The sequence below is a fragment of the Convolutriloba macropyga genome, chromosome 2, assembly GCF_964194025.1.
Source record: "Convolutriloba macropyga chromosome 2, txConMacr16.3, whole genome shotgun sequence".
Lineage (NCBI taxonomy): Eukaryota > Metazoa > Xenacoelomorpha > Acoela > Convolutidae > Convolutriloba > Convolutriloba macropyga.
This window is the reverse complement of record NC_134469.1, coordinates 65804711-65823586: the sequence shown is the minus strand read 5'-3', so window position 1 is coordinate 65823586 and position 18876 is coordinate 65804711. Positions and strand designations below refer to the sequence as shown.

Here is an 18876-nt window from a genome sequence, read left to right as displayed (position 1 = left end):
TGCTGAAACACACAAAAAGGCCACATACGTCTTCTGCAATTTTCCACTATTGTCTTTTGTGCTGAAAGGTCCACAGTAGACCAGTGTGGGTGAAAGCCAATGATGAAACAACACGTTCTCTTGGCAGATCTCCCATTTGCGGCTGAAGAATCCTGGCGTCGTGGCGAATGCAGGGCTTGCAGTTGTAAATAATTTTCTTTACAGCTGGTAGTCCTCCAGGTATCCAAATTGTTTGTCGGAGAAAAACATTGTTAACTGTGGGCCTCCATGTAAGTTCCTTGCATGAGCTTCACGAATCAGAAGCACTGTAATTGGCGAATCTTTTGGAATTAGGATATGAAACTTCTTGTCAATGTTGTCAATGGCGAATTTGCTAGTCGTCCGCCCATGCGAAAACTTTATTGTCTGGGTCGTAGAAGGGAGAAAGTTTGAAAAGTCGTCCTCTTTTTTGCACGAGCTTTATTTTTCGTTTTGTGGTATTGTTGATCAATTCTTGTTCACTTGTACCTACTTGTTGCTCCAATTCGTCGAAACTTGTTGGTTTATCTAAATTACCTAATTGAGCTGTACCAAGCTTACCTACCTGAACCTTACCAATCTTGCCTACCTAAACCTTACCAACCTTATCTACCTCAACCTTACCAACCTTACTTACCTCACCTTGACCAACCGTACCTACCTTAACCTTACCAACCTCAACCTTACCTACCTCAACCCCACCAACATTACCTACCTCAACTTTACCAAGGGGTTTATGACAAAACGCATCGTCCGAATTGTTACCTTCTCCTTCTGTCATTGATGAAGATGATTGACTAACAATGGCATCGAACTCTTGCAAGTAAAGTTGTTGAATCAGACTGTATATGGCAATCAGTCCATGATAAAGATCTGAAGAGCTGAGTTGACAAAGTGATTGAAATTCAGAGGCTGTTGCAGCTTCCGACTTTTTCTGTTGACATCGTTTTGATGATAGGTTCCTTTTCTGTGAGTAGCATTTGGTATCGGATTGTGTTGGATCTGTTCTGCTGGCAAAAGTTTTTTGGCTTTGTTGTTTAGCCTTCTGAATGAATTTCTTGACATAACAAAAAATTCGAACCAGTTTTCCAAACGAGGATATTCGATGAATTAGCTGAACTATTGAGTTGTTCTCCTGAGTAACAACCATTTTCGTTTGCTTCAGTGGTTCTCTTTGCACTTCATTGTTTACTGCAGGCTGATTTTCCTCAACTGATTCCGCCTTTGGCCAATAATCTTCGCTTTTTTCTAGCCAGTGGGGTCCATTCCACCAAAGGCTGTGTTTGGCTAGGTTTGCGGCTGAGATCCCTCGTGATGCGCAATCAGCAGGATTCTCCTCCGTCGGCACAAAATTCCAATTGCTAGATGGAATGATGTTCTGAATTTTTGCAACACGGTTGGCAACGAATGTGTTCCACTTTCTTGGAAAGTCTTGCAGCCAAGCAATTGTTACCGTTGAATCTGTCCAAGCGTACACCTTTGATGTCGGGAAACGTTGATAGCTCAAAGATGACGATACCGCTTGCACCAAATTTGCTCCAAGAAGTGCTGCACAAAGTTCCAACCGCGGAACGCACAAGCTCCTTATTGGTGCAACTCTGGTCTTTGCTGTCAACATCCTTGTGTGAACCGATCCGTCGAAAGATTGTCATATATACACAACTGCGGCGTAGGCAGTAGTTGATGCATCACAGAAGACATGAAGTTCAATGTCCGATGATGCTGGCGAGATTGAAACTACCTTCCTGGGCAGTGTAAAAGTTTCCAATTCCTTCAGTCGAACTCTGTGTCGGCTGTACTGTTGCTGAAGGCATTTTGACAAGGCTTTATCCCATCCAAGTCGGTCCATCCAAAGCAGTTGCACAAAACACTTGAACTGTATTGTTGTAGGTGAAAGCCATCCCAAAAGATCAAAGAGCCGGGTGACTTCCGACAGTATTTCGCGTTTTGTAGATGGTGTCTTTTCATCCAGTTTTGCTATGAAACTGAAGTGGTCTGGATTTGGGTTCCACTTGACGCCTAAAGTTTTTATACTGTAGTGGTCGCTTTTAATTGTCATCTCGTCGGTAGTTTCTCGAAAGTTTGTCGGTAATCTTTCAACAAGTTCTGGGTTACTTGAAGTCTATTTGCGAATCTCAAACCCTGCTTCTGAAAGAACTGCTATGATTGAGTCCTGCAGTTTCATTGCACTTTCCAGATCGGGTGCTCCTGTCAACAAGTCGTCGACGTACATGTCTGTAATGATTCCTAGCAGTACATTGTTGTCCGTAACATCTTCCGCTAAAACCTGTAATGGACGAACAGAATGGAACGCTGTTGATGCTATTCCGTACGTGACACGTGTCATCCTTAATGTCTTTATATCTGTTGAGTTCGGTTCCTTCCAAAGTAGTCGATGATAGTCTTTATCTTCGGCGTCCAGTTGCACTTGTCTGTACCTTTTTGCAATGTCTGCTGAAACGGCAACAGGATACATACGGAAACGGATCAGGATGCTGAATAGATCTTTCTGGATCTTGGGTCCCACCATCAGTATATCGTTCAAAGAAATTCCACTGGTAGTCTTCGCTGAACCATCAAAGACTACACGCAGCTTCGTTGTTGTACTTGAGTCTTTGAACACACAGTGATGGCTTAGATAATAGCTTTTCTCTGGCAGTAATATCCCATTTGCGGGTACTTCTTCCATGTGTCCTAGTTTAATGAACTCCTGGATGAACTCGTTATATCGTCTGTACAGATCAGGCTGTTTTTGAAGTCTGAAGAGTTCGTCGTGCTTGCTGCTGAGAATCCCCCAGTTCTCCAACTTCTTTTTTAAAGGGCAGTTTTGAATTGAAGCGTTCTTCACATCTTCTTTCTTCGTCGGTCAGATGTTTAGTTGCAGGCACTTCCTCAGTTTCCCAAAAACGCTGTAAGTTGTCCTCAAATGATGATACAAAGCAGGTTCGCAAACTGGAAGATTTGGAAGTTTGCACGTTTTTGCGTCCGATTACTAACCAACCGAATACTGAGAGTCTATAAGTAACGGGAATGTTTGGTTCTTCCTGTCGGTTGTTTCCAACCATCAAGTCTTCGTAGTGTCCAGCTCCAATGATGAGATCAACTTGGGCGGGTTTGTTAAAGTCGGGATCAGCCAACTGTAGTTCCTTTACTGTCTCCCAATTGTCTGTGTTGATGTACTGAGAAGGCAAATCGTTCGACATTTTTGTCAAAACTGACGCGTCAATGATAATTGGTGCTTAGTTTTTTGGTTGAAGGCAAAGGTCAACAAATCCGCAATTAGCTGACACTTCATTTCTTCCCAGTCCAAAAACACGAGTATTGTTCCTCTTTCTCTTTAGCTGAAGTCTTTGTACTGCAGCTTCAGTTACAAGATTATTCTGAGATGCAGAGTCCAGAATTGCTCGCAGATATACGATTTCTCCTTGGACATTAACAGGAACAATTGCTGTTTGGAGAAAAATTTCCTGTGTCTTGTCTTCATGCGTGAGGGCTGCGGTTATTTTTTTATCGATAGTTGTTTGTTCTGCATTAATGCTTGAAGCTCCAGATGTAACCTTTTCCTTTTCCCCTGCGTTGGCTTTGCGGCTGTTTCCAAACGATTTTTTCTCTTGATTGTTGACTTGATGGGCATCTTCTCGATGCAACAAGGTGTGATGCTTTCGTCCACATTGGCGGCATGAAGAACCTTCGCAGTTCTCTGCTCTTTGTCCTGGCCGTAGTCAATTGAAACAGTCCATTGATTTTGATCAGCTGGGCTCGCTCCTTGACACCTAAAACTTTGAACTTCCCACATTTGAAAATCCGGTCTTCCTCTTCACAACATTCGCATTGCTGATTCGTTGTCGTGACATGAGTGTGAAGGTGTCTCTGTCCTTGATTTTGTTCTGAATGAGATCGTTTTCCGATATTTGATGAACTGTTGCTTGGTGCTGCTGACTCCAAGGCTTGAACACGTTCCTCCAGGAAAGTCCTTAGTTCCTGATAGCTCTGTATTTCTTTCCCCTTTGAGGAAAGCTCCCAGAACTTTCGTGTTTCGGAGGACAGTTATTCTGCAATCAAGTAGACAAAGAAGGTGTCCTGATGCTCAACTGGTTGTCCCATGTTCCGAAGAGAAAGTCTGTGCTCTTCCATTGTGTCGACAAGTTTTCGTAATCCCCGCGTGTTTTCATTTGAAACTGGTCGATAGGAAACAATTCCATGGATGTGGGCTCGCAGTATCAATCTTTTGTTGTTGTATCGGTTCTGCAAAAATGCCATTGCAACATTGAAGTTGTCGTCGGTCACTGTGATTGAAGTTAACATCTTCGAAGCTTCTCCTTTCACTGCTGACTTCAGGTACTGTCATCTCAAACTGTTTGTCAACTGATCGTTATCTTTTACTGCTCCCTTGAAGCGATCGAAAAACGAGATCCAGTCCAAGTAGTTTCCGGAAAAACTGGGCAAGTCGAGCTTCGGCAGATTAATGTTCTGTATATTTCTCGAAATCGTGGTGCTTCCGGCGGCAAATGAGCTCTCTTGTGACGAGTGTCTAGTCTTTCGCTGAACAAACCGATGAACATAATCGATGCTTTGGCAAATCTTGTCATCATACTCCTCTGTCTCAACAATTTTCTCGTCCAAGTTGTCGGGATCATCAAAAAGAGACGAATCTTCTGGTTCTGCTCAGATAGGAAGGCTGGCTTCTTCCTCAATAATTCAACTATCTGCTGCAGTCAGATAAGGTCGTCTTCATTGAAAAGTGTGAACGGTTTGTTCATTGTGGCGTCTGCTTCATTGTAGAGTTTTGTTGCAACTCCTCTATGAGCTCCACGCGACTTTCGAAGAAGTTATAGATTTTCTGGCATGTTTCTGATGTGCTCTTGTCTCACTGTCCTTTGCTTTGCTTTTGATGCTGTTCTTTAGTTGTATTCTGTGGCTGTATTCTTTGTCTTTATCTGTTGCTGTAAATCGTGGCTAAAAACTCAGAAAACAAGTTAAAATAGCGTGAAAGTTGTAAATATAGGGTTGTATCTACCCCCCCCCCCCCCCCCCGGAAAAGTGCGGCCAATTTTAACGCGCGAACTTAGTCTTAGTACTTCAGGGGGCAAAGTAAGCTAACAAAAACCGAGTTCTCGATGATAACTAGAGCGAGAGAGAGAGAGAGAGAGAGAGAGAGCGAGCGCGAGAGCGAGAGCGAGAGCGAGAGCGAGCGAGCGAGAGAGAGAGAGAGAGAGAGAGAGAGAGAGAGAGAGGGAGGGAGAGGGAGAGGGAGAGGGAGAGGGAGAGGGAGAGGGAGAGGAAGAGGGAGAGAGAGAGAGAGAGAGAGAGAGAAAGAGAGAGAGAGAGAGAGAGAGAGAGAGAGAGAGAGAGAGAGATTGACTTCCCCTGAAGTTTTTAAAAAAAAATATGCGGAATCTTGAGTATATATTTACCCCACTAGATATCCTCTACCGGGTCCCTTGGTTAGGTTAATCAACCTAGTTTTACAAGTTAATCAACTTGAATAACATGTGGGGGGATGATGGTATCTAGTGGGGGATCCGCTTTTCAATTTCCCTTTAAGTTTCCCCTTTTTAGATTATCAACAAATTTTTGAGAGAGTGAATGCTTTGGGTGCGCAATGCTTTGAATATTTTATCCTTAACATATTTTTCGGCGGACCATTAAATGTGGCGTCGCAACACTTATTTTTGTAAATTAGACTTGCTTTAAACGCTTTAAAGGCTTAAATGCTTTATGCTTAAGAAGAACTCAAGCTCAAAAGGAAACAAGTGTTTTTGATAAAATCTGATGAAATTATTTCTTAGTTCAAATCACGTGGTAATTTATTTTTGCATTTATTGAGGAAGTCATCTAGAATTGAAGTTCTCGAAATGTGAAGGTCAAAAGGTTGTTTACCGCAACATTATTAAAAGTAACATTAGACGTTTTTCAAGAAATAACTGAAACATCTGCCGCAAATGTGAGCATGAGTTAGATATCAACCAGCTTTTTTTAATTAATTGTATCGAAGTCCTTAAAATAATTCGGTACATTGAACAGAACGAAGTTACCATAGTAGAAAGCCGTGGCACCAGTCATTTACCCGATTAAGGGACAACGTAATAATAAAAGGAACAGCTAATTGTTTCAAAAACCACTTATGTGAAAGACGTTAAAAATAGTGACTACATGCTGAAGAGATAGCGCTATTATTCATCAGCAAGAATATTATATTTCTCAATAATGCGCAGTGGCAACTAAAACTGATTACTGGCTATCTTCTATAGTTTTTTCGAAATGAAATAGGCCAAAAGAATAAAGCCATTAGCTGCTCATTCCCCAGTGATTCTGGAATTTTTATCGTGTAAGATCTGATAAGATGCTGATCAAAAATCTTTATCGTGTAAGATCTTATCTGGTCTTACACGACAAAAATTTTTCCCTGCGTGAAGTTTAATCTTCTAAGCTCTGATAAGATACTTATCAGATCTGATAAGATAATAATTCAATTTTGCAGAATTGTTATCTTATAAGATCTGATAAGTATCTTATCAGATCTTACACGATAAAGTTCACGTAGAGTAGAATTTTTATCGTGCAAGATCTGATAAGACATGTTTTAAATATTTCAAATTAACCGTATAACGTAGTCAAAGTCCTATGAAAGTAAAAAACAATTGGTCAACTAACCAATTCTGAAACAAAAAACTGTTTGCAGATTGTATTTTGGCAGCAGTTCTATTCTGAATGTTAACTAGGTACTATGGCTGAACTTAGCAGTCCAATAAAGTTTTGGTCTTTGAAGAAAATGTTTCAGCCTAGTTTGATAATCACCGCCTCAGAAAAAGCCCCTAACACTCGAATAACTTTTTTTCACAAAATCTAATAAGTCTCAAAAGACAATATAAGATAATTTTCACTTTGTTGCTCTGACACTTAAGTGTTGCAAGCTGTAGCTTTTTGGCTACTGCTTGAAAGCAACTCTTACTTGTCTTCAATATGAAGAATATGGCATTGTTAAAGAATTTTTATCGTATAAGGTCTGATAAAAATCTTATCAAAAAGATGAGTAATAATTTTCCGAATGTTTATCTTACAAGATCTTATAAGATCTTACACGATAAACATTATTTGTCAGGCAGAATTTTTATCGTGTAAGATCTTATAAGGCAGAATTTTTATCGTGTAAGACCTGATAAATTGTCTTACAAAGTCTTAGTCAGGCGACGCATAATCTTATAAGTACTTATAAGACAATTTTGTAGGAAATTTGTAAGATCTTACACGATAAAAATTCTCAAATGTCTGGGGTTGAGTCACTCAAACAATTGAAATCAATTAGAAATTATTTGTAAGAAATTAAAATTAAAGACACAAACTTGTGAAAAAGAAAACAAATCGCCTGACGTCAATGAAAAAAAGTTCTCGGAACCCACAAAGTTTTTTTTCATCGGTTGCTCTCGGAAAAAGTTAGAAAAAATTATTGTACAAGCGTGTGTCATGCGAAATTTTTTAGAAAATTATTCAGATTTCACTTTTTTTACGCTTGAGTTTGATCTTTTTGAGTGATTTGAATTGCGTGCATTGGGAGTTTAAATCTGAAACCGATTGTGAGCGAGAAGAGTATATAGCACTTCTAGCGTAGTGGTTAATCTCCTGGACTAATTTGTTGGACTCTTAGTGGAAAGATCGAAGTTTTTGCACGATAAAAGTTACTCCAGCGTATGCCCCTTCTAAATTTTTTCCCTCGCCATTCGATCGAAATCAATTCGCCCGACGTTAGGTTCAGATTTTTGATAGCAGAGTGAAATTTTACGTCCTGAAGCCATTTATTTCTCTCTTTACTACTTTGGTGAGACTAAAATCACTACTTCAAATGAGTATTTATGGACAGCACATCATAAATCGGTAACATGTTTACAGATCTTTTGAAACGATAGCGCACCAATAACTCAAATTATTCATATCGTGGAAACGACTATATCAAAAAAGGTTCATCTATTGTTTGAAGGCAATTAACTGTTGCGTTTTTTAAAAATTTGTTTCTGTGAAAAAAGCAAAAACTTACTTTTCAATTAATAAATGAAAAATGGATGAACTAGTTGTCTTTTCAGGTTTTTGTCGTTTTTTTCCGCGCTGCGCTAAATCTGTCTTTCCTCAAGCCCATTCAGACCTCATATACCTTTTCCCATATAAGCATCCTCATTTCAGTGTTTTAGCGGTCACAGTATTCTAGTGCCAACTTAGACAAAGGTTTTGATTTCGCGTGAAAGCATTTTTCACATTTCTTCCTTTGGCTGTCCAGATTGAGGGTCTCTTTTATTTTCGTGGCGCACACCACTTAAGCATCACTCTTAGTAAAGGAAGCTGTTTTTGAATTTGCTTCTTTTTCCAGTCTTTTTGCTCTGGAGAATTTTTTGTTTTTGAATTGAGTTTCACTGATTTAGTGGGTCCTCTGCACTGCCTTTTTCTTATGTTGTTTTCATTGTCTTATTTGGCACGGCGTGACAGATGCGATGTATAAAACTCTTCAATTGTGATTTGGGCTTCGTCCTATGATTATTTTACAATAAAGTCCATCATAAAGGCTTTTGCGTTGTTTGTATTTTTGTTTACTTCTGGGCAATGTTCGAATGTTTTTCATTGTGCTTAATTCGCGATCAAACCATTTTATGTTTGAATGATTACTGTTTAATGTTTAAGTGATTGCTGATCAAACCATTTGATGAAGTGATTGCTGAAATTTGAACATTATCCTCAATTTAAATCGGTCGAGATAAAGAAAAAATGAAATGACAAAACAATAAAATAGAAAGCCCAATTTTCAATAGTCATTTCTCAACCTTCCTTTCATTTAACTTGTACTGTAAAATGATATTGATATTATACGAATGCTTCATACTCGCATTAAAGGTCAAAGCTAAGCCAAATCCAATCATTGGAAACTGCTGACGCTAATTTCCAGCAAGCTTGTTCATCATTCAAGAACTTCTTCGAAACTGTCGGGCTTTTCTCAGTAGCCACGTCATATATACCACTATCTAGGTGCTGTCCTTTTTTATTTCGCTTGAAATGGAACATTCTTTCGAGCTTTTTTGTTTTCCGAGTTAATCCAGTAAAGATAACCGATTAAGACAGGTAATAGCGTGATCAAAAACCATTGGGTCAAATAGTATGTGGTTGAAGTAGGAAAACAAATATTTTTAAATGATGAAATCATCTTTTTAATAGCCACGTCCTCAATTCTAGGCGGCCATTATAGCGCTCCTAATTTTTTTACAATCCAAGAATTGGATTGTATTGGTGCTCTGTCTTTTTTACCATACCTTTTCCCATATAAGCATCCTCATTTCAGTGTTTTAGCGGTCACAGTATTCTAGTGCCAACTTAGACAAAGGTTTTGATTTCGCGTGAAAGCATTTTTCACATTTCTTCCTTTGGCTGTCCAGATTGAGGGTCTCTTTTATTTTCGTGGCGCACACCACTGAAGCATCACTCTTAGTAAAGGAAGCTGTTTTTGAATTTGCTTCTTTTTCCAGTCTTTTTGCTCTGGAGAATTTTTTGTTTTTGAAATGAGTTTCACTGATTTAGTGGGTCCTCTGCACTGCCTTTTTCTTATGTTGTTTTCATTGTCTTATTTGGATCGGCGTGACAGATGCGATGTATAAAACTCTTCAATTGTGATTTGGGCTTCGTCCTATGATTATTTTACAATAATGTCCATCATAAAGGCTTTTGCGTTGTTTGTATTTTTGTTTACTTCTGGGCAATGTTCGAATGTTTTTCATTGTGCTTAATTCGCGATCAAACCATTTTATGTTTGAATGATTACTGTTTAATGTTTAAGTGATTGCTGATCAAACCATTTGATGAAGTGATTGCTGAATTTTGAACATTATCCTCAATTTAAATCGGTCGAGATAAAGAAAAAATGAAATGACAAAACAATAAAATAGAAAGCCCAATTTTCAATAGTCATTTCTCAACCTTCCTTTCATTTAACTTGTACTGTAAAATGATATTGATATTATACGAATGCTTCATACTCGCATTAAAGGTCAAAGCTAAGCCAAATCCAATCATTGGAAACTGCTGACGCTAATTTCCAGCAAGCTTGTTCATCATTCAAGAACTTCTTCGAAACTGTCGGGCTTTTCTCAGTAGCCACCTCATATATACCACTATATAGGTGCTGTCCTTTTTTATTTCGCTTGAAATGGAACATTCTTTCGAGCTTTTTTGTTTTCCGAGTTAATCCAGTAAAGATAACCGATTAAGACAGGTAATAGCGTGATTAAAAACCATTGGGTCAAATAGTATGTGGTTGAAGTAGGAAAACAAATATTTTTAAATGATGAAATCATCTTTTTAATAGCCACGTCCTCAATTCTAGGCGGCCATTATAGCGCTCCTAATTTTTTTACAATCCAAGAATTGGATTGTATTGGTGCTCTGTCTTTTTTTTGTAAGATGTTTTCACACCTTTTTTTCTATGACTTTGAGCTTTCAAAACGGGATAAACCGGTAAAGCTCAGCGGGCATCAAGTTTCATTAGAGGCCCTTAGCCGCGTTTGGTAGTCCTTCAAGTGCTTAGAGTGGTGAAGCAACTGGGGAGGCCGTATTTCAAGGTTAAAAGGTCATTTTTAGGAGTTAGCCCAAAATGTTGCAATTCTTCACGTTTTTTCGTTTTTTTTTTCGAAATTTGTTGGACCAGTCTAAAATTGAGGTTTGTAAAATTTGATAAATGTCTTTTTCAAGAATTAATTACTCTTTGTGACCAATTTAAGAGTTATATCTTCTGGTACTCGAAAAAAACACGCAAATTTATACAAGTTTTTACAATTTTTTTCAATTTTTTTGAAAGTTTTTTTGTCATTTTTTGAGTTTTTCAGCCCTAGATGTCAAGCAATCTCCTCCAGGGTACTATATAGGTTACTGCGTAGTTTTTAGAGGTAAAAGACTGGTTTTCAACATTTTAAAATCACGAATTTTTTCAATTTTTTGATAAAACTTTTGATAAAATTTTTTTTTCAAATTTATTGTCAGGTTTATTGTCATTATCTAAGTATTCCGAGCCCCAGGAGCCAGGAAATCTCCTATAGTTTGATAATAGGGTACTAAAAATTTCTATTGGCCTGGAATTGGTTTTCATCATTTTGATATTAAAAGTTTTAGCAATAGTTTGATAAAATTTGCAAGTTTTTTTTTAAATTTTTTTTGTCTTTTTTTGTTTTCTCCAACCTCAAGGGACAGCAAACCTCCTCCAGGGTTTGATAATAGGTTACTGCATTGCTTCTAGTGGCATTGACACAGATTTTTTTTTAAAAAAAATCACGAATTTTAGCAGTTTTATTGTTAATATAACTTGAAATTTTTTGCCAGCGAGTTTTCCTCACCATCGGCCCAGGAATCACCTCTACATTTTTTGACAAAATTTAAACTTTTTTCCAAAATTTCTGAAAATTATTATCATGTTCCAAATTGATTTATCTTTATGAGCCACTGAGACTCTTTGAGGTTAGAATTAGAGATACTGGATAGTCTCTGGAGACAATGAAATGGTACTGAAAATGTTAGTATCACGAGTTTTAGCAAGAGTTGGATAAAATTTGTCATTGTTTCATTTGTTGAAATTTTTTTTTGTTTTCTGAGTTTAATGATCTGTATCTACCAACGAATCCTTTTTAGGTCTTGCAGATGGGTCACATGGCAGCACTCCACAGACCAAAACATGGTTTTGAACTTTTTTTCCCGCAAAATTTAGAAAGTTTCCTTAAAATTTGCACTTGTGATTTTTTCGAAGCATTTTTATATTTCTGGAGCTTATCTGCCTTTAGTGAATAATAAATCTCGTTCAAGTCTTGTGCGTGAGTTTATGAGTATAGTGAATTGTATCATGTTTGGCCTTCAGGGTAAAAGCTTCAAGATTTTTAGCAATGAATATTTTGTATAGTTTGTTCGATTAATTTAGTTTCTCAACTTTTGAGATTGTCTCTTTGGCTGGGATTGTTCAATTGATCTGCTGGTCAGGTACATTGGCGCTCAGTTTTTCATTCAATTCTTTGGATTGTATTTCAGGACTGGTCCTGCTCTGCTATGTTTTCTATGTTTTTTACTTCGTCTAACAGATTTTTGTTTCGTCTTACCGTAACTTCTTGGAATTGACTTTTTCAATGACCTACCTCACTCAAAAAAATGACTTCGGAGCTCATTGATGAAACTTTAAATTTCATGAATATTTACTTATTAAAGTTCAATAGTGTGCATCTAAGTAGTGCCAAACATATGTCCTAATTCTTGAATAATAGTCTTTGAGTTTTTGATTTCGAATATTAATTTTGGGATCTTTTCCGTTTGTGCCCCGCCCCAAATATTGCACGGGCATCTGGGGGTGCAAATAATATGCGCCCACTAAGCCGAGGGGGCACAAACGGAAAAGATCCTAATTTTGAAAAGCCCTATCAGTGCTTTCTCCTTATAGAGCTTATGTGTCTCATAAAAATGACAGTCCGAAGCTAACCCAATAAGTCTAGTGGTCGTCTATTAAAGGACTGGTGGTCAATCTGTCTATTTTATTTCTATAGTTGTTTCAACACATGTAACACCACAAGCGTCTATCGCGGCTATTTTTCGGAAATCTGCCGGCTTTGTTTTATATTAGCGATCACAGCTGTAGCCAAAGTTTTAACTTTCGAACATTTAAGAACAATTGTGCAGACTTTTTGGTAGCTGCTGTAGCTTTTTATTGTTACAAAGTTTTGCTAAATGGGGAATGTATATGCGAGTCTGACTTTGTTCTTCAGCCGAATTTTCATTTTTTTGTTTACCCATCGTACAGAAAGAATAGAAACATCATTTTGTAGCTCTGAGACTAGTTTTAATTTTTAAAAGTTGACAAATTTTTTCCGTTAGGGAAAGGAAACAGAAAAGGGAAAAAATCCTAATTTGGCTGGGGGGTAGTGAATAACTTATTAAAATATGTTATATAGAGGAATTCACAGGAGAAAACTCTGAAGAAAAGACTGAATTTCTTGCAATTTTTGTTCGAGTTTTTCTCGTCTTCGACTTGATTCAGAGTCTCATTTCCTGGTCATTAAATATGTTTATTGTGCCTATGTTAGAGCCTATTTAGAAACTAGCACTACAAATGGTTACGAAAGTCATAAAGCGGAAAAACATCTTTAGGATAAAACTGAAAAAAAATACAGAACTTCTTCATTTTTGAACCCTAGATTTAAATATGTAAGCTGTCTGAATTTCTGTATTTTTCGACTGATTTCATTCGACAGAAAGGATACGCAAAAAATACTTTGTTTAAAAACAACATAACACAATATTTCTGGTACGTGAAAAAGAGGACAAAATTTTGATGTACTGTATGTAAATTATAAAGCGTAAGTCTTAAAAAGAAAACTGAAAAAATATGCAGAACTTCATTTTTTTCTTTACTCTTGATTTGAGTATTTAAGCTGACTGAACTTCTGGATATCTCCACTAATTTCATTCGACAGAAACCGTACGCAAAAGCACTTAGTTTAAAAATAACAGAACATAATATGTCGTACGTGAAAAAGGAAAAATTTCGATATACAGTATTTAAATGTTGGCGTCCCTTATTTTTTTAATCAATTTAATAATTTTTTATATGCTCATAAATGAATGGTTTGAATTGAAGTTTACAGAAAAATTATTATTCAGCTAGAATAAGAAATGTTGAGATCAATGCTTTCTGTAAGGAAAAGTAGAACTTTTTTTTCTAAGATTCCTTGAATATTTACATTGATATTGAAAACGTTTTCCTTATTTTAAGAATAGGTTTGACGTAAGTTTAAGAAACATAGAAGTGCTGAGATACTAGAAAGAACGCCAAAAAAAACTAATTTGTTGAGAACAAGACAACGTAAAATAATTTTACTTTCCTTAATTCTGATTTTTGGTACGTTACATATCAGATATCATACTAATTTCGAATTCCAGGCTTTCAATTTATCAACGTTTTTTCGACAGTTCAATTCAAACGGAAAGAGTTCAGGAGTCATGTGCGTGTTTGTGTTTTACTTTTATATCAATAAAATTGGACGTTAAAATTTTTTAACGGAAAGTAGGTAAACTTTTCTTTCCAAGCACCTCTTATAATTTCAAATTTCAAATCAATGTGCGCCAAACGTTTATGATTTATTAATAGCCGCAGTCAGCCTCTCAAACTGTTCTAGGCGCTCTCCTTATCTAGGCGCTCTCCTTTTTACAATTCTTAGAATTTGAATTGTATTGGGGCGCTGTCTTTTTTTAAGAACTGTTCACACATTTTCATGATTTTTGAAGTCAAATTGGAGTAGTGATTTTGGTCACGCCTAAACAGGAAGTGGAGCGAAAAAGCGAGTGCTTTTGCGGCGTGAAATTTTTTCGCTCTAATTTTAAAGTAGAGTGAGAAAGCGGTGTTTGAACAAAATTTCGCAAGTGGTTTTTTGTTCACATGCGGCACTTTCACTTTGACTTTTTTTCAATTTTTTGGATCGGTTTTTTTTCTAAATAGTTTTTTCAATCCACTTATTGTTCATTCGAGGACTAGTTTTTTTTTGTTTGAACCAATGTTTTCTTTCTCGCTAGTCCTTTTTTGTTCGCATGCTGCATTTTGACATTCATTTTCTGTTTATTTATTTTAATCTGATTTTTCCAAATTCTCTCATAGTCCGTTCTAGGTCTAGTTTTTTGTTATTCAATGACAATTCGTTGAATTGTACGTCAATTTTTTAGAATCAAGAGAGATGGGATAAACCGATAAAGCCCGGTCATTAAGTCACTGAGAGGTATGTTATCAAAGTTCATTAGAGTGTTTGCTAGCTGACATTGATATTAAGCTTATTAGCTTTCAATTTAGAGGCTGAGTTAAGTACAGTTTTAGAATCCAACCGAAACTGCACGTCGAATTAGAACACTTTTTGACACTGAAAAAAAATAGAAAAAAATGGTCAATTTATCTTCTCTTTTTTTTTTTGTTTTCCTGTTTCAATCCCGACGTGCATCAAGCGCGTCAACGGAGGCTATTTTCCGGCAATCTGCCGGCTATGTTTTTGTAGGTTTCAACTTATATGGGTGAGTAGTTTGAAATGTTGAAAATCCATTTGTAGCGTCTGTTTTTTAGCTTCAAAATAATGAAAGAAGTCAAATGAAAGAGGTCAAAATAATGAATGACCTCAATGAAAGAAATTCTCTTGAAGCGTCTAGGTCAAATGAAAGGTAAAAAAATGAGAGCTCATGGAAAGAAATTCTCTTTTAAGAAATATTTCTGGGTTAACTTAAATGATCATATAAGGGATTTTTATGACAAGCAGAATCAAAAAGGCAACATTTTTGAGAGAAAGACCCGAAACATGTTGTTTTTCAACTCCAGCTTGATTTTTTCCTTGACTCCTGTATCACTCACCAAGTTGCTTTTTTTCCAATTGAGTCCAAAGATGTTCTTCATAAAATCACCTGAATGATGAAATTTTGGTTGGAAAAGTTTGAACTCTTTTAGTTCGAATTCGCGTAAAACTTTGAAAAGAGTAACTAGGAATGTTGTCGATTTTCGCGTTGATTGAAACGTACTCAATTGGTTGAAGTTCGTATACAACCATTAAAACGGTTTTAAAAAAACCTTTTCGGGAATAAATGGTAGTCATAATCTAAACTTGTTTTTAGATGCAAGCTAATCAAATTTTTCGGTAACCTGATTTGATTGATTTTTATTTTTTTTGTTTCTAATAAATTTTCGAATCGCTTTGAGTTATCTAATGATTTGTTACTCTCATTTTTCCTATTTTGATTTTTCCCTGTCTTTTTTATGCTTCTAAATTCTGAAATGCGCCTTTTTGGAATTCTTTGGGGGAATATTTTGTCCCATTACGGGCATGTTTCATTGTTTTTCAAGTTTTTCGAGCCGCAAAGAATTAGAGAGCAATATTGATCACTGATGGATGCCCATTTCTTTAGCCATTTGTCACACTCATTAGCAATGTTTTTTCCGAGTATAAAATTTTTATCACGAAGACTCTTAACAATTTTAAACGTCTATAAAGGTGTACATATTATAAGGTGTGTAAGTGTGTCCAGGTTGAAAGAAATAAAGAAGGTTTTTGAAATTGACCAATTTTTCTTTGAACAATTTTTTCGTGCTTTTATTCTCTCAAACGAAGTTTTTGGCGGCAATTATATTGGTCCTGTAGTCTGTTTTTCGGTGCAATTTTTGGTCTGACCCTTTTAGTTTGAGAGCAATTAGCTCCACGTTAGTCGGTTATGTTTGTAAAATGAATCTGCAACTTCGCGTTATCAATGTTGCTGCCCACCAAGCCTATTGGGTAGCTGTTTTCGGCAGTCTGCAGGCTATAGATATCAGTCATGTGAGATAGACTAATGATATTTTTGTACTTCAGGATCACGTAGTGGTGGATTACGGTGAGAAACTTTTAAAGGCGATTCAGAATGCTAATGACGTCATAGCCACAAGTTCTGAATACCTATTGCTGTCTGCGGAATCCAGTAAGTCTGAGACAAATTTCCCGTTGAACTCCTTGGTACTGGACGAGGTCAGGAAGAGCCACGACTCCTTACCAGAGTCATTTGTTGTGCCGGTGCGGGAGATGGCAATTGGAGCCAAATACCCCTTAGTTTTCTACAACTCACTTGGCATCCAGAGGCAGCAGATGGTTATGGTCCTGGTCGACGGTCCAGATGTTAAGGTCTGTCAAAATAAGTTGCATTATAAGTTCCCGCGAAGCGGTGGCTGGGGCTATTATTGATCTCTTTGTTTTCACGGTAGCGGTCTTTTGGAACGAGTAAAAGATGCAGGGATGGAAAAGTTTTTTTGATGGGCAATCACAACTTTGAGTTCACGTGTTGCTTTATTTAGTAATTTTTTTTAGCTGTAACTCTAACCTTTTCTTCCAAATAGGTTTTTGGCAGACATTTAAGTCATCAGGGCGTCTTTTAATTCTTTGAACAATTATTAATAGCAGCCCTCTTCTTCTCAGCCGGCTATTATAGCGCTCGTATTTTTTTTTTGCAATTCAAAGAATTTGAATTGTATTGGGGCGCTGTCTTTTTTACGACTCGAAGAGTCCTTTTTTTAATCAATTTTATTGGAGTGAATTTTGAAGCGGGAAATGAAACACGTGAAAAAATTTGGAGTGACTTTGTTGCTGAACAAAATGAAGAGTGGAGTGAAAAGAGAGTGGTTTTTTGTTCATATCTCTGTTTTCTAGAGAGCGAGAAATTGAGGTGTGAAAAAAATCTGTAAGCGAGCGAAATTTTTTGTTCACGTGCGGCATTTTAAAGCAGTTTTTCCCTTTTTTTGGTTAAGAGGTTTGGTTATGATTTGCTTTTAATTTTAGGCTGGGTTTGGTAGTGGTTTGAAGGTTTCTGAAAATTTATATGACTTATGCTAATTCGGATGTTTTTCATGTATTTTGCTGATTTTTGGGCTAGTTTTTTAAATATTGTTTTGTGCTTCAATATTGTTTACTGCCTCAAATGGGTATTGAAGATACCCCTATTAATTGAGCAATTTTTAGTTAACACGTGGTTACAGTTTTGTGGATATGAAGCATTTTTTGTTGAGAATTATGACGAAAAATGTCAAAAATTGGAACTGATTTTCTTAATTTTTTTTGCAGTTTTTCGGGTTTTTTTTCTGTTCTTTAGACAAGTTTTTTAACCCATTTTGACTTGCCTATTGTTTTGCGAGCATCTGGGTACCTTATTGGCTGATAAGAACTTTAGTTTAGATTTATGTGATTTGTAATATTAAAAAATGTGTTAACTGATTTTTTCATGATTTGGCTTTAAGTATTTTTAAAAATCTCATAAGTGGTCTTAGTGGTTAGTAGTTGTTTTAATGATGTAATTGTGGCAGAGATAGTTTTTGGGGTATCAATTTATGACAGAACTTGATCAGATTTTTTATCATAATTTAATAGATTTGATTTTTTTAATTTTTGTTTTATGGTTTTATTTCAAGAGACTCGTAAATTATTGGAGGTACGTTTTTTCTGATGAGGAGTTGGGTGGCATTTAAGTGGATTTCCACTTCGAGTCGTTTCTGGAATTCTTCCGGCTATGTTGTTTTTTTGAAGATGTGTTCACACATTTTCATGATTTTTGAAGTCAAATTGGAGTAGTGATTTTGGTCACGCCGAAACAGGAAATGGAGCGAAAAAGCGAGTGGTTTTGCGGCGTGATTTTTTTTCGCTCTAATTTTAAAGTAGAGTGAGAAAACGGTGTTTGAACAAAAATTCGGTTTCTCGGTAGTGGTTTTTTGTTCACATGCGGCAATTTCACTCTGATTTTTACTTTTTCGATTTTTTGGATCGGCTTTTTTCTAAATGGTTTTCCCAATCCATTCACAGCTCATTTTAGGCCTAATTTTTTTTGAATTAAATTTTAATTTCTCGCTAGTGGTTTTTTTGTTCACTTACGGCATTTTGACATTGATTTTCGGTTCTTTTCTTATTTTTTTGATCTGATTTTTTTAAATGGTTTTCTCAATTCACTCATAGTCCATTCTAAGTCTAGTTTTTCTGTTTAGTCAATGAAAATTCTTTGAATTGTACGTCAGGACTTGTCCTGCTATGTTTTTTTACTTCGTCGAACTTTTTTTCGCTTTACCATTTTGCCGCTTTTTCGACATTTTGCGTGAAATCTTATTGACTTCTCTAGGCTAGTTTCACTCTTCTGTCATTCTGCTCAAAGTCATAATAAACAGCAGTTGCTCAGCAAAGCAATTCAAAATGAAGAGACTCATTTTAAAAAAAATCAAAGTCATAAATAGAAACGGGATAAACCCATAAAGCCCATTTTTATATGCCCGGTGCTTGAACTTTGTTCTCATAAGTTTTAGTTACTGTCTAAAATGCTTAT

General features: G+C 36.5%; 1 protein-coding gene across 1 annotated transcript in view; it reads left to right on the top strand.

Moving 5' to 3' along the window:
- The window catches only part of LOC142334613 (alpha-mannosidase 2-like), a 101990-nt gene that overhangs the window by 30914 nt on the left and 52200 nt on the right, over nucleotides 1–18876 (top strand). Inside the window, exon 7 of the mRNA XM_075382786.1 lies at nucleotides 16395–16700. Within this exon, the coding sequence (XP_075238901.1) occupies nucleotides 16395–16700 (306 nt within the window). The remainder of the gene's footprint in view (nucleotides 1–16394; nucleotides 16701–18876) is intronic.